General features: G+C 44.3%; 1 protein-coding gene across 1 annotated transcript in view; it reads left to right on the forward strand.

Moving 5' to 3' along the window:
• Positions 1–15,952, forward strand: part of LOC146189042 (sodium-coupled monocarboxylate transporter 2-like) — a 53,815-nt gene that overhangs the window by 15,665 nt on the left and 22,198 nt on the right. Inside the window, exons 5-10 of the mRNA XM_084603201.1 lie at positions 3,667–3,734; positions 4,585–4,742; positions 5,937–6,077; positions 7,237–7,366; positions 11,703–11,791; positions 12,335–12,444. Of these exons, the coding sequence (XP_084459327.1) occupies positions 3,667–3,734; positions 4,585–4,742; positions 5,937–6,077; positions 7,237–7,366; positions 11,703–11,791; positions 12,335–12,444 (696 nt within the window). The remainder of the gene's footprint in view (positions 1–3,666; positions 3,735–4,584; positions 4,743–5,936; positions 6,078–7,236; positions 7,367–11,702; positions 11,792–12,334; positions 12,445–15,952) is intronic.

A 15,952-nucleotide genomic window follows, 5' to 3' on the forward strand; every position in this document is an offset into this window, starting at 1 on the left:
AGTCTTAAGATTGTCCGTCTGTTTCACTGAGGGGCGGTGTGGTGGTGCTATTCTCACGCTCACCCTCATACGTTTCATTTTTTGCATTTATATTTTAAGTAATAATTTTTATTTATTTTAATTTTAAGTATTAGGCAGTAGGTTATGACTTAAATAGTGCCTTATTTCTGAAGTGCAAACATTCCTGCGAAAGTTTCATGTTAAACAATAGTTTGACGTCGTGGACGCAAGGGGCACCATGGTAAAATCCTGAACAAGATAACAGGAGAGGGCCAGGCGGCCAAGCAGCCTACTCACGCTGAAAGCTCTATCTAAAGGAGGCACTATTCTGAACCCCATAATGGGGCACTTTTTGCTTCTCCAGAGTTTGAAATTTCCTCGTTTCTGAGCTCTAGCTTACTAACATATTTCAGTATTGCTTTCAACAGCCTCGTTTTAGTGCTCAGAAGGGAACACCTTGAGCCGTTCACTCTGGAAAAAGACAACATCTGGTGTGAATAGATTGCGAATAAAAACTTGGAACTATTTTTGAGAAACGGAAGTTCGAGTCGTGTGAAAATGAAATAATTTGTTACACACTTTAGCACAGACGAACTTTATCGAACGTTCGTTGCCAACTTTCTGCACTGAGCCATAGAAGAATCATTATACCAGGGGCGCAGTTATCATTTCGAAGAGTGCGTGTGCTACTGCAAATGATGGTATAAACCGCGTCTAAGGCCATTCTTGAAAGCGTCATGGTTCGACAGGCAGCGCAGTATCTGCATTCCGTATATGAGTTCAAACTTAACAACCTCAAGCACCCCTCTACGCTTGTTTGAAATTTGTTGAATATGAGTGTGATGCTACGAGTTAGCGGAACGCACCTGCTGAGATTTTGGGAATTAAAAAATTGTACGTAGTTTCTCTTGTCATCCGAGAAAAAAATTGCTCAGTGAAATGTAATTATAAACTTCGCCGGTAAGAGTTGGAAAGCACAGGGGAGGCATTCAGTGAAAGCTTGTTGCACTGTGGTTTAGCGTTGTCAAGCAGTTATCAACGAAAAAGGCTTGCTTTCGAGATCTTGACAGCGTCATGTAATGGTGAAAAGGTATTTGTGAATTTGGCGCTCCATTTTATATAAATACGCATAGTAGCAGCAACGCAGACAGAAAATATTGATGAAATTTGCTTTGGAAAATTATGCCCTAATTTCTTGATAATTCCTTTTTTTTGCATAAAACTTTCTCTTTGTTTTTTCGTGAAGTACCTGTGAAAGATTTAATCTGCAAACAAGGCCGAAAAATATAGAAATTTTCTTATCTCTCATTACTGTATGCGTCGAAGCTTAAGGGACATGTGTCATCGCTGATTTCTCAAAAAAGGTCTAAAAGGGACAAGGCTGGTCAGAAACAGCGAGAAGGTGCAAACATATAAGTAAACACATCATTTATAATATAAGCAATGACAATCCAAAGAAGGCTTGACACTGATAGTAGATTTCCGCAATTTCATTGCGAATGGTGAAACTTTAGAACGCTATAAACCTAGCATGGCGCAAGTTTCGCAAGTTTGGCCAAACCATTTTGCCAAAACGTTTTCTTATACCAGGAAGGCTAATGACCTGTTCATGCTTGCTTTCCTGACATGCGAGCCCTGTACGTCTGATCGGAGTTTAAGGTTATTGCCATCAATATTCAGAAATAAGTTGCTAATAATTTAACGGTTCAACTACAAATGCGATTCTAGAAAAGGCCTATATGAGTAGCTGAGACTCACAAGAGTTTAAGCAAACATTGGCCACTCCATGCCAACCCTTTCGCTCTCAAGAAGACCACATGTAATAGCATCAGTAACACCAAGCGTGTGCATGCTACTTTTAATCGCACAATGGATTTGTTGTTTCTGCGACGTATGAAACATGGCTTGTAATGAGAGCAGTGAAACGAAGTGTCTAAATAAAATTTTGATCGCACATGCATTTCTGCTTGATTCGATGAATAAAATAGGGCGCGTAATGACATCAGCAAAGCGAAGCGTTTACTTGTAATGATCGCCTGAAGCATTCCTGCTTGCTTTTACAAATACAACAGAGCATGCAGTGACATAGATCTGTGGCATAAACTTTTAAGCTCCTTGCATTTTTATCAGAAGCTTCACAACTGGAGTGAACTGCGCCAATGTCGGTCCTGCGTCGATGAGACATAATGTGACTCCTCTTTATTGGAACTAGCAGACAGTAGTAGCAAACGTTTTTGTTGCTCCTGGTTGACAAGTGCGTTGTATTGTTTAGTCAAATGTTGCGACAATAATCCAAGCCTATTTTTCGCGCTTCAGCCGCGGGGGTCTTATTACTGTCTCGAGCCATATGTACACGTAGTCCGATATAAGCTAGGGTGTTTATGCGACAGCTAAAAATCTGAAAGGAAGCGTGTTTAGTTGGGTGAGATTCTGCGAAGAAGGAAGCCCACAGTGGTTGCATTGTAACCTACACAGAAGAGTGTGGCTGATACGCTAATAATTCTGAAGGTTGAAACATTTCTTGACATCGTTCTAGTCGCACTATTCGGTGACTCAATTATAATGCAAGCGACCATTAAGCACTCCAACTTTCGCCAGTACTGGAACCCTAGGCGACTCACGTGCGTCTCGCGAGTACTTCATTGGTATGTTTGCGTTATGTGCAGCTCCATAAAGTATGAACACAGTTGAGTTTCAGTCGGAATAAGGTGGTCGCTTAATGGCCGTTTCAAAAGCTGCGAGTGGATCGGCAAAATTATTCGGTGGAATCGGTGATGCCGCTGTACAACTTTAGCACAGCTGTTTCACACGCAGCGAACCGCCATGCGAATTCGATCACAGGCCTCGGATGCGAGGGCATTAGTTTTTTCGCGCCCTCGCTCCTGGTATGCAGCGCTGGGCATGAGGCAGACGCGTCCCTAGGCGAGAGCAGCGATAGGAGAGAGAGAGAGAGAGAGAGCACGCCGGCGAGAGCCTGCGCTGGAAACTTGAGGTGCGTGCTGAACGCAGACGACAGACCAAACTTTGGACCTAGAGAGGTTGGCTGAGGCAGCGCACGCTCCCTCCTAGTTGTTTTTTTTCCCATGCGCGGCGCCGAGCGATGGAGGGACGTAGCGTTACTATATATGCTCCCGCAGCATATACAGGAACAATAGAGGGACGTCACGTCATGCAGTCGCAGCCACGCTGCGATGGAAGCTGATCGCCTGCCGTCTGCGGCTTGATCGACGGGCACCCCATTTGCATACCGATGAAAATCATTGCGACAAGCGGCGGGAATCGCAGCATGTGAAACGGACTGACGACGACGTACCACAACTGCGGAATGTTCGCTGCTAGACTGTTGTAACGGCATTAAGATTTCCTGCGTTTTCTAGGGCCGCTCGCTCAGGCAATGCGGCGTTTTATTGTGGTACACGCTATTTGGTGGGACGTGTTATGCAGACAGGACCGAATAAATATAAACGAAAAATTAGAGATGACATTAAGTTCGCAACGAAACGCAGGTCGGAACACAAACGATTCTACGTTGGGCATAAGGCGGGAATTACTGTGAGATTGCTCATGCCCATAATCTAGATACGCATTATTTACAGGCATGCAGTACTCGAATCAAAATATTCTTGTTTGCTTGGTATTTTTCCCAACCAATCTCTCTTTTTCCAGTGTTTTCTGTGCCGGTCGTCTACACAAGTATAGCCATTGGTTTAGCAGGAACTGTCTACACGTCACTGGTAATATCAAAACACATCTCTATTCTCGCTTAAAGAAATGCTTCTGAAAACGTTTTCCCGGACAAGTGAGCGGTATAAAAAATATAGGTCCAACTTAAGTTCGGAGCGAAGATTTGTGCAGATATTAATCATGAAACTTAAGAAAATAGCTCTAATACGTGCTTGTGTGCTAGAAATATTCTCTCAGGAAAGTAAACAAAACAACGCGGTGTACAGAATACGAAGTTTAAAACTGTTCGCAATACTTGACGTAGTTGCTGGAGTAGGTGCCCCGTCAGCGGTAACTAGAAATGAAGTGGTCCGTGAAACTACACGGTAATAATGAGCAGTGAAAAATAAGAAGTGTATTTCGTTTTCGAAGCGTCGACATACAGTCAAGTCCGCGGTACCACCGTCAGGGCGTCAAACCACTGAATTCTTCTTCATAGACGAGTCATAGCATACTATAAAAAAAGCAGTGTTTCATTAGTACTTAAAATAGGGTGTTAAGCGATGAGTAGTCGATATCTAAGCAGGATGGCACAGATTTCTTCAGTTGTTTCTTTAGAAATAAACTCCCTCGCAGCGTTGCAGCGAAATACATTGTAGTAGAAAATGACAACGACGGCTGTATTCTATAAGCTTTAATTGCCGACTGAGGCACTTGAGAATGTCATTAATGAGGTAATGGTCCGGCTGCTCCCCGCAAGAAATAGAAAACAACGGTTGCATCCGCAGACAATGCCGACTAGTGCCGCCGAAATAAATGTATCCGCAATGATATAAAATTAAAGACTACATATAAAATACGATTGCAGACTGATACTGCAGTTAGAATTTAGTTTTGTTTTCACATTCTTTTTTACTAAAGGGTGGACTCCGCGGTGTGGTTTGGGCGGACTGCGTTCAAGCACTGGTGATGTTTCTGTCACCGTTAACGATTATAGCTAAAGTGATCTATGACGCCAGAAGCATGACTCCACCGCTGCGACCACTGACAGACATCAACGCTACCGAATATATGTTCAGGTAAGCATTAGTCACTTTTGAATGACTCCCTTATGTTTGCATGCATTCGGACGAGTAAAGTTTGAAGGTAATTATAGTACCTGCTCCAAATAAATAAAATTGTGAAGTGCCGGATACTGTCTACAGATTCGATTGAAGGATGTATATATACCAGTCAACGTGACGATGCAGTCAAGTCTGTGTACCATAGGAGGCAATACATACTATAAGAAAAGCAATGTTTCATTAGTGCGGAAGGTCTTAATTGAAGAATAGTCGACATGTAAGCATAATGCCACAGATGGCGGCTTTTGTCTCTTAAAAAATAAAATCGCTTGCACTAAAACTCTGTCTGGAGCCCGAAGTGTTTCAGTTGAAATCGCCAAATAATTTTTTTTAATATTCACTACGCAGCGTAGGAGATAGATCGTCTCGGTGCTATGCTTATTTTATTCAGCCCGAATGGCGCAGCTAGTACGCATTTTTTAAGTGTTCGTTGTTACCAAGGAAGATATATATCCTCCTTGGTTGTTACCTGAATGCATACAAGGATAGGTCACTCAAATGCGGGGCAAGCGGAAACTTTCTGTACGAATACAAAAATCTGCTCAGACGCTGAGGGCCTGCATATTAGGCAGTCCTGGATGCGCCGTGACCATAACGGCATCGACTTGCATGTTCTGTTACTTCAGAACGATATTGCGGGCACACTCCATCCTTAATGGGACAAGATGCCTTTAAAAGCCCGACTAGGGAACACTGATGGAGGAAAGAACAAGTTTAAAAGCTCTTTAGAAAATTGAAAAGAAAAATAAACATACAGACGACACATTTTTATGCATACAAACCCAGAAACGTTCCTTTTTGTTTCCGTCCAAACAGGTTCCACCGAAAAAATTCAGAGAATGTGCTTCAAAAAAGTTGAAGGATATTCTGCCACTAAGTGCCAAAGTTGAGGAACGTTTACTTGCGTTTAGTACGGTAGAGATGCCTCAACGTGCTGACTCAGAATTAATAGCAGACTGATATCGGTAAGCGTCAGGCTCAATTTGTATTTTTGACTTGTGGTCGTTCCACAGGGTTGTTGTCTTCTCCAGTCAGGCCTTTAAGCGCACAACATCCCTGTTATATAAAACCAATTGGCAAAGAGAAAATAAGCAAGACCGACCTCTGCCGAAATAATCGCCATTTATGCGTGTTTTCTTCGACCGGCAGAACAAATTGGGACATAACGAGTGATGAAAACGTCTGGAGCTGCCTCATCGGTGGGCTGCCATACATATTTGTGCGCATGGGATTCGACCAAATGGTGGTGCAGCGGTACATGGCGGCGAGGACAGTTCAAGCTGCCAAAGCGTAAGCTGACGATATTTATGGAATTTATTCTTTTAATAACGCTACGCTAGGAGGGCTAGAGGCAGTTGTTTCCTTCTAGCACTAGTGTACCAGCCCTAACACTCTAATCTGTGAACACCAACTCGCGTTGCGGTAATTCTACACCACGGGGAATATGGAGCCAGATGAGAGGAACGTGTCTACTCGCAGGAACATTTACTGACCTCGATCGAGTATGCAGAACAACAAGACATGCAGCCAGCGTAGTTGGGGAGCATTCGACCCGTATACCGACTGAAAAAAGTATTATAAATGCAAAAGAGAGAACGCGCACCAATGGGGGAAGTACATGTAGGTAATCACGTGTGCTTTCGTGCTCAGTGTCCGCAACAGTCGGTATTCGTATGATCTGGGCTCACACACGGTTCTCCCCCAAGACAGATCATTGTCAGGAGAAACGCGCTCCTATCGAGCTGGGGAGAGGACGTTTTCCCATTTCTGTAAGGGTAAAGGGGACTGACTGCCTCGGCAGCCTCCTCGGGACGGGTGTGCGAAAGGCAATGAGGACGGTGTGGCAGTTTTCCCGCAATCTCCTGAACAGTGGTAAAATAACTACGCGTGACAATTATACGCACATAATAACGTTACAACGGCGTTGTATGCATCCCTGCTCGCTTTGCGCTGACAGCTCTGTTTTGCTGAATTGCTTGCCGCCGCTGCTGTCGCCTAGACTGCGTTCTTCACTTGCTATCACAAAATCCTTCACTGAGGTGTCCCCGATATATCATGTATGCAGATGCAGATTGAAGGTGGCGGCGAGTCGTCTCATCGCGGCAATTTGTTTTAGTAATATTAGGAATAGATACAAGAAACGCGTCTGTTTGGGAGGTATGTTGGTAGAGGATAGGTTGCCGCTGTATACTAAGATCACATTGAAACTCGCCTAAATAGAATCGTGTTCTGTAAATGTAATATAAATAAAACAGATTCAATTAATGCGATGTCCCCTCCTACCCGTAAAAACGCTTCCTTCGTTCAATGCCGCCATGTCTAATGTCAAGCGTGTTGCTGTCTCTACACCGTCCGGTGTGGACATTTTTTTAAAGCCTGACAATTTATTGCTCCCTTGCATAGATGTCCCCAATGTTGTAGAAGCCTGTCCTTTTGTTCTTCCGTGCAGAATAGCGGTAATTGGTGCCGCGTTCGTAGTGGTCTTTTTCTTCTTGGTGGCCTCTGCTGGCTTAACCATCATCTACTGGTACAGAGACTGCGATCCTGTGCTGAGCGGAATCATTGGCAGCTACGATCAGGTGAGGGTTCGACAGATGGTGCGACTGCATTTAGGCAAGCGCTGACTTTCACCTCAACAAAGTGGTGCTGGCGGGTAACTGAGGTGCGAACGCAAACACGTGGACTCGAGCATAAAGTGAAGTGTTTATTTTCGCTAAAAATCCTGCGAAGCAAAAGCGTTAGGATGACACATCTGTCCTCGCATTATAATTCTCAAGCATGGGTGTCTGAAAAACTAGGCAAGTACTGGGTCTTATAAAACCTGCCAGGAAGGAAACAATACTGGTTTGCAACGAATTCGATGCCTTCTGTTCAGCGAAAGGTTAACTGCAATGATCGCATCTCTGGCAAATTATTTAGCGTATGTCGCAGTTATCACATACGGGCAACAGCTTTGATTTAATCCAAGGTGTCACTTTTGGTCCTTTTTGGTAAAGGAAGTGTCACTTTTGAATGAATCTAAGGACATTTCAGATAATAGAGTTTTCTTTTGCCTGTTACTTACACAGATAGCCGCGTAATATTAAACAGTGCACAACATTATACTAAAGCGTAAACGTATGGTGTGTCTCTATCTGTCACTTCCTCGGTGCACAATAAGTTTGTGGACATCACATCTGTGCTATGGCCTCTAAGAAGAGGGTGACTGATCGTTTATGGTGTGTGACAATCAACTTTTTCAGTGCTTGTTGTTGTATTCCTGTTTTGCGGATGATGTTACAAGAAAATCAGGTTTAAAGCGGTACCACGATGGGCCTATTATCGCTAAAATATCTAATAATGCTAATCGCTGTCATCATAGTTCCTGCCACGCACTACTTGGCAGTTGTTGCGACATACCTGATAGGCTGCGCGCCGCTCTTCATCTTAAAGCTTAAGTTCCTGCATGACACTCACGCCTTCACGCGACTGTCACAGCAAGTTACAAGTGTTAGCCACGGTCAGTCTCGAAGCGAAAGCGCACAATAATTCAGTTTTTTTTTTTTTTCAATAACGCGGTCTTCCCTTGATGCCGGCCATTTTACAATGATGCCGCCTAAGGCGAGACTGGTGACGTCCTTACCTTGTCCTTCCTCCATGCGACTGACATGCTGGCGCATTCCACCGACGCCAAAGTGCGTGGCGCTACATAGTTTTCTCTGTACGTTCAATACACCTTCTGCCTGCTTGGTCAGAGACAAGATGGCGCTTCACAGCTAAAGGCGTTAAAATTGGTGCAAATGCTTTAGTGGGGATAAAGCGTGTGGATAACTGAAAGTTACGACACTATCATCTCCACTGGTTGTTCTCTTTTTAATTATCGTCTCCCGACAGCTGTCGCGCGTTCGCCAACCGGATGTTTTGGCTCGCACATTCACGTTTTTTAGAGTTCGCTCTTCGTCGACGCTCTGCTGCTCAACAGAAATGCTCGAAAGTCAAGCAGCATGCCTGACTCTACAATGAGCCACATTAATCGCCATGTCGGCAAGCAATGAAAGTTCGAATAGCGAGAGCTTGCTCAATAATAAAAACCTGCGTGCTGTTAACAGCTCACATAGCCTTTGACACCTGAATGCAGTCACTCTCAACACTACCAATAATTTGTTAGCATATGTTTTACATTCTATTTGAAGATTTCTCAGGACCAGGAAGGTGCGGCGGCCGAGTTCAAAAATTTTCGCTACTTCAAATTATTGAGGGACGTTAAACGGGGCAGACTAGTTAGGTGATTAGACGAGGGTTGTAGTGGAAACATTGTGATCGCAGGATAAAATATATTGTCACACACCATAGCACATCGGCGGAACAAGAAGATGAACCGTCGGATGATCGGTAGAGGAAGAAGAAGAACGAGGGTCAGAAGGGCGTTCGTAGTCGCGGTCCTGCGTCCACCTGTAAATAAACCCCCTTGTGCGTACTAAGAACGTAACAATATAAATACGCACTTTCAACTTCTAATCACATGAGTTACTATTGCTATGAGCTTCGTAATTTAACTCACTGTGCACTAATTTATATATCCTCTTAGAGAATGTTGTGGCCACTACCTTGCGCTCTGATTTAGTATCTTGGTTGGTTTCAAGCACAAAGAGTTTATCGCTGCTGTTTGTTTCTATGGAAACGGTTGAAGAAAATCGCCGCACGCAACGTGCAGCAATGACATGATGTTAGCTTACTAGACGTAGGCTGGTTTCTGCTGAGGGGGCGGTCTACTGAATTTTAGAAGTATCATTTTCTTGCATCACTCGAAGGATCCCCACCGAGATAAACAAATACCAGGCTGTGGGGCTTAGAAACAGAAAGGAAACATTGAAAACTTCATTTTCCCATAACGTATCTTTGTATTTTGATGATATGCGGCTCCTGAAAAGTCAGGCATCGTGGTCAGGATAAGGAATTAGTATGGTAACTTAGTGCAACTCGATGCACATCATGATTGCTCCTCCGCTTATGTCACATACAGAGCGTGCCATTAACCAACATGCATAGATTTTATTGATGAAGTTTACGAAATTATTAAAGTTATTATCACAATAAAATAAATTGATTAAGTATATAAACGAATTGATTTATATGACAGGTACCAATAACCATTTGTGCCTGCGGTGGCAATGCCGCTACGAATACTGTGGTGCGTTCGATTGGGCGATTCCGTTTTGAAACTTTATGAAGGCGGTTCGCGTAAGGTTAAAAATGTGGCTCGGGAATTGTGAAAGAGAGAAAACTTTATGGCGTACATTCCACCATGCCAAACATAGTTTATCTAATACCGGTTTCCAATGGGTGAACAGGAGCACTTTTAGCTGCACGAAAAGTGCTCTCGAGAGTTTCAGCGCGTACCAGTGGTGGAACAGGAGCAGTAGCGTTGTGTTCTATTGGCAGAGGAGGAGCGCTTTTGGGGTCCCGAGAGCAGCCGAGAGCAGTCCTCGGTGCTCCGTCGCCAGCGGCGGAGTACAGGAAGAATGGAAGAAGTCACGTGACCATTTTGACGTCACTTCTGGTTATTCGCCCGGAGCACTGTTGCATACGGGCAACGCGATCGCGGGAAAAGTTTTATCACATGACGCCTGACGTCACGCGCTCCCCTTGGCTACGCTGCTCTCCGCGCAGTGTGATTGTTCCGTTGGGGAAATGAGAACGTCCGTCCCCAGTGCTCTCGTGCGCTGCTCTGGCTGCTCATTGCTCTTGCTGCTTCCTGTTCGCCTAATGGAAACCGGTATAATTTAAGCTTTGTTTTACATCATTTGGCAATGACGAAATAGTAGTGCATCTATATTTTGCTCGTCAATAGCTATTCATCGACACACTGCAGTAAGTGCGATATCTGTATATGTCAAATAGGTGGACTAATTAATGACACCAAGTAATTAAGTAAGTTCTGAGATTATACTTCCTCCTGTATGTAGCTATCCAGTGATATGCTGCGCTCTATATTTTCATTGCAGATTTATTTGAAAATTGATTATAGTGAATTACTAAATCTCAGACCATACTCTGACGAGTAGCTATCCAAAGATGGATAACATGTTTCACTGATTATATTTTACATTCTTAATTATTAACAACCCATGAAGTGACTTTTACCTAAAACACAGGCGACTGCACTGAGATCGTGATTTGACTTTCACCGGGCTCCATGGTCACAGGATGGTCGGCAATGCATTTCTGAGTTTTTAGACCCGGAGTTTTGTAGCTTACTTTCAAAAACAAGAGGCAGAAAGACAGCTTTGTGAAGTGGCGGCGCCTCCTTGTCGTTTCAACTGGTGCGCATGCATGTGAAAATACACAATTTTCAAGTGATGCAGAAAGCTTGCCGCAAGATATATTTATTCATTATACTGAACAAATAGGCTTCCATGACTTCTAGAACGGTGACCTGGCTGCTTCGGCGGATAAAGCTGAAGCATAAACCGCAATTACGGAACGTGCTTTTAAGCAACAATATCGGCAACGGCAAAACAGCGGCGGTACTGTGTACGCACGCCACTCCCTTCAGGTCGCACTTCTCTATTCGACCATGCTGCCCCTGAAAATACACGGAGGAGTGGCCAAGATCGCCCGGTAGGCCTCGTAGCGGGTGAGCTGATTTCAAGGGTGTTCTAGAAGACCTCTTTCTCCTCCGTGCGTGCCGGGTGCACCGGAAACGGCTTGCCGATGAGGGCTTGCAGACCTGCTGTGCAACAATGTGCGCGGACATAGGGAAGACGCATTGTAATTTCATGGCATATAAGGGGATAGGTGCTCCACAACATTTAGCGTTACCACTTTAAATTAATTTTAAGGACAATTACATAAGAGAGTAAGGTCTATATGCTATACTTTTTGTTGCCGGGACAAGTGAAAAAAGTTCCAACTATTTCTGAATACTCATTACAGATGGTTCCTTATTACATCAGGGAAAGTCTGTCAGGGGTTCCAGCTTTGCGTGGATTGTTTCTGGCAGGTCTTCTTGGTGCTACCACAAGGTTAGAGGTAGTATACGCAGCTGTTTTATTGTAGTACATAACGCTTATGCTAAAGGGATTGAGAAATGATGAAGAGCTTAGCCTTAGTACTGTCTTCTTCACTCGGTATAAGGTACACATCATTAGTATTCTCTACTCCACACATTGCTGATCTATACCGGTAAAGAAAAAAAAAGGCTGAGTACAATTATATCTGCGAAAGAACCATCAGATCACAATGCCATTTTTCATTTATGTTCCTCTTTAATTATTACATATTAGGAAAATTATACATATTAGGCTGATTTCCCTAATTGTTCTGGAGTGTTTGAATCACAACACATGAAAAGAAATCCCTCCTGAGAAAGCGCATACCAGGTACTAAGGCATACCGGACGAACAATACGAATTTATTATCCTTAAAAAAAACGACATGATGCATGGCTTTTTATTCAGGCGTAAAACATATTTAAACTTAATCAGACGTAAAATATTTTGCTTCAGTTGACATGCTAAGGATGCTTATTGATATATGTGCCATTTTCTCTTCATCTAATATTGCAGCACCGTCTCTTCTGTGGTAAACTCTAATGCAGCCACCTTCTACGTCGACGTCGTCCTGCTCTACTTCAAAATGCCTGAGCGCCGTGCTGTGAACGTGATGCGGCTATTAGGTGCGTAGTACACCGTCGCCCGTGCAGTTCTCAGAAAAAAATTCTAATGTAACAAAGTTCGAAGAAGTGTGTAATATCTATGCGCAAAAGCAATTTCGAAGGCTCCCACACTGTTGGTGCTTGATAACCGACGGCGATATATTTAACGCTGCATATATTCGCAAAAAAAGATGAAAATTTTGACGTGGAAGCTGTATACCCCAGAGTTAGGTTTTATAAGCCCACACAAGGGCGTACTACTACGTTCATTTTTACGCTACGGACATATCAAATTATTTATTACCTGTCTGAATATACTTATTCTATGAATGTTGCTGTCAGATACTGGAAAACTAGATTAATTTTTGTTTTGTAATTAAACATGAAAAATTTCCGGCGTATTTGGCACTCAACGTTGTTCTTCGTTTTGTGCTTGTGTATTGAGCCTTGAACGAGAACATCTTCGGCGGAACGCCGCCTGGTTGTGTACTTGAAACAGAAGAGAAACACTTATCACCAACCAAATTATTTACTAGAACCCGACGTTTCGGGACCAACTAGATCCCTTTCTCAGGGGCGACTAAAGTTCAAGACCCGCAGTAGCTGGCAGTGGCCTACGCTTCCCATTTCTCCACACGTGGCGAAATACAGTCGTGTACGCGGAGGGTAGTGTCCCCGGTTTCCTGTTCATTGCTGCAGCTGTCAGCCGGATGAACCATGACTCGACATGGCGTCTTTTGAAAGAGTTGGTCTTCACATCCACTATGTTCACCTCCTCAAATGCTATTTTGTGGTCGGCGCGTTCGCAGTGCTCGGCGAGAGGGTCGCTTTCCGATTTAAATTTCTGGACATCATTTTTTGTGCTGTAAAATCCGCCGACGGAGATTTTTCGTTTCGCCGTTATACGAGGCCGGGAACTCGGAGCACGGGATTTTACAAATAACGCCTGGTTAATGTTCCCTCGGGATATGGTCTTATGGTAGTGGTAGAAAACGGCCGACTGTTGAGGCAGGTTTCTGCGACACACAGACGCGTGTTTGCGTAGGATGCATGCAAGCACCTGACTGGTGCCCGCCACCTATGGCAGCACAATGCGAGGGCGCTTCGTCATTTCCGTGCTGACAGACCCTCCTGTCCTGCTAGCTCGATGGCGGGATGCACGTTGTATAAAGGCGCGTGTGTAGCCATTCTTCTTCAGATCGGCAAAAACGTCTGCCTTTCACGCTTTTCTCTCCACCTCGGAGGAGCAAATATACTCAGTTCTCCTCAGAAGAGAGGAGATGACAGAGGCCTTGTGCGCAGCGGGGTGGTTTGAATTGAAATTTAAGTAGTGGCCGGCATGAGTGGGCTTCCTGTACACACTGAAGTTTAGGTCTTCCCCTTTTCTTGAATTTAGTACGTCAAGGAATGGTAACTGATTCTCCTTTTGCCGTTCCAAAGTGAACTGGATAGAGGGCTCAACCGTGTTTAGGTGTGTAAGGAAGTTTTCGACTTCTGATTTTTTTATGATGCAAAAGCAGTCGTCGACGTACCGAATGAAAACGTCTGGCTTCTCTTGCAAAGATTGGAGAGCTTTCTCTTCAATGGCCTCCATCGTTAATTTGGAAGCAGTGACGGAGATTGCGGCACCCATAGCCGTGCCGCTTGTTTGTAAAATTCCTCTTTGAAGAAAAAGGCCGTGCTGTTCAAGCAAAACTCCAAGAGCCGGCAAAGTTCTTCCGAGTTCAAGCTTGTCCTGGCACTGAAATCAGCGTCCGCTTCGAGAGATGCTGAAGTTGAGAACGCGCGAGTGATACAGGACTGCTAACTCCAAAGTAGCACACGCTTGTGAAACGCTGCTTGCCCAGTGACGGCCGTCACGTCAGCAACTGACTCGCCCCTCTCTATGCCGCCGCTCCATCTCCTCAGTGTTAGGTCGCGTGATGCGGGCGTCGCCATTTTCCCTTCCTGATCTTCAAGTTCATGGACAGACGGATGGACAGATAGAGACAGAGCGGTTTCCGGTGCAGATATGCGGCCGCACTGCCTCCTCAATGCTGAGCCACGTGACGCGCGCGTCGCCACCTTCTTCTCTTTCTTCACCTGAAGTTCACGAAGAGAGAGAGTCAGCAGCTTCGGACAGACGTTGTCGAAATCCATGATTGCGGCTAGTAGTGCTACGTACTAAAACGTGCAGACGCTCTATCGCGTTTTTGCAGTGTTTATTTGGGCCTCCACTTGAGAGCGGTCCAGTCGGACTAATTTATTCAGGCACATAAATGTGGGGGAGGGTGGGCGGCTAGGGCTTTAGCACTTGTTCGTTGTGCGGCAGATGGTAAATTGGTTCACGCTTCTCGGTAACGTTAAAGATAATTTTTTGCATACCATGTGTAAAGACAGGCTTGGGTGTGCCTTACGCGATTTTGTTTTGGAATGGTACAGGAGGCATTTACGGTTTCGTTAAAGATGTGGTTTTTCAGAGTCAGATTTCTTACTTCCATGTTTTCTATGGATTACTTAAGGAATGTTAAACGACAAACATTGTACAGAGTCTTATGTGACACTTTGTTTCCGGAGACCGCGACCTTATACTTTTTAAGGGGGTTAAGAAGATACAGGTCCCACCGGGAACAAAAAATTTCTTTTTCAAACTGCACACTGGAACATTGCCTATAAAGTGTTCCCAAGAACAATTTGGATGTTTTCTGTCTTGGGGATATAATAATAACGTATTTTTGCACTTTCGGGAAGAGGTTTATTTCGTGGACGTGCTATAAAGGACTATTAAGAAATGTAACCGCTCACCTCGTATAGAATTAGAATTTTGCCTACAGATAAGGAACATGGTGGTCCTTTTGAGTTATTTATGCTCGTGGGCCTCCATTGTATATGGCGCTCCCGATTGGCCTAGTATCACTGTAATTTTAATGTCCGGCCGGTACGCATGTACTTTCGTGACATTAATGACAGGTTTATTGAGGTTTTGAAAACGGTAACATGTGCCCGGAGTGGTGAACAAGGTTAGAACCTTCGGTGACGCTGAGAGAATTTCAGTGTGTGAAAGCCTTACACGTATACGAGTTGGCGGAGTTTTGTCTTCTGCAAGGTATTTTGATGTATGTAGTTTGGGGTCTATTAAAGCCTGGCACTATATACGAATAAATAACTTTGGTGTATCGGTAGCGTGCTCGACGCGCAATCACAAGGCCAGGACATCGAATCACGGTATGTTAATTCAAAGTACATCTATTTGCTTTTATTTCTTTCACTCATTGTTAATGTTGGCGTTACAATGGACAGCGGCAACGTCAAAGCCGTCACCTTCTTTTCTGTGATATGGAATCTTGCGCTATCCAGTAAAAGTGTCATGGCGTGCCTGAATATAACGGCTCTGCTACTACGTCACGCTATGGGAGAGATGAAACCATGCGCTTCGCCTCCACCTCCGCTTGTATTGCGCCAGTCGTTGTCTTGCTGTCGACAAGTGCGCTGCTGCAACGTGCTGTGTGATTGCGCCTACACACAGTAGAAAGTTAGATTCCTTGACGTT

The sequence above is a fragment of the Amblyomma maculatum genome, chromosome 5, assembly GCF_055883805.1.
Source record: "Amblyomma maculatum isolate TAMU_Amacu chromosome 5, ASM5588380v1, whole genome shotgun sequence".
NCBI classification, from domain to species: domain Eukaryota; kingdom Metazoa; phylum Arthropoda; class Arachnida; order Ixodida; family Ixodidae; genus Amblyomma; species Amblyomma maculatum.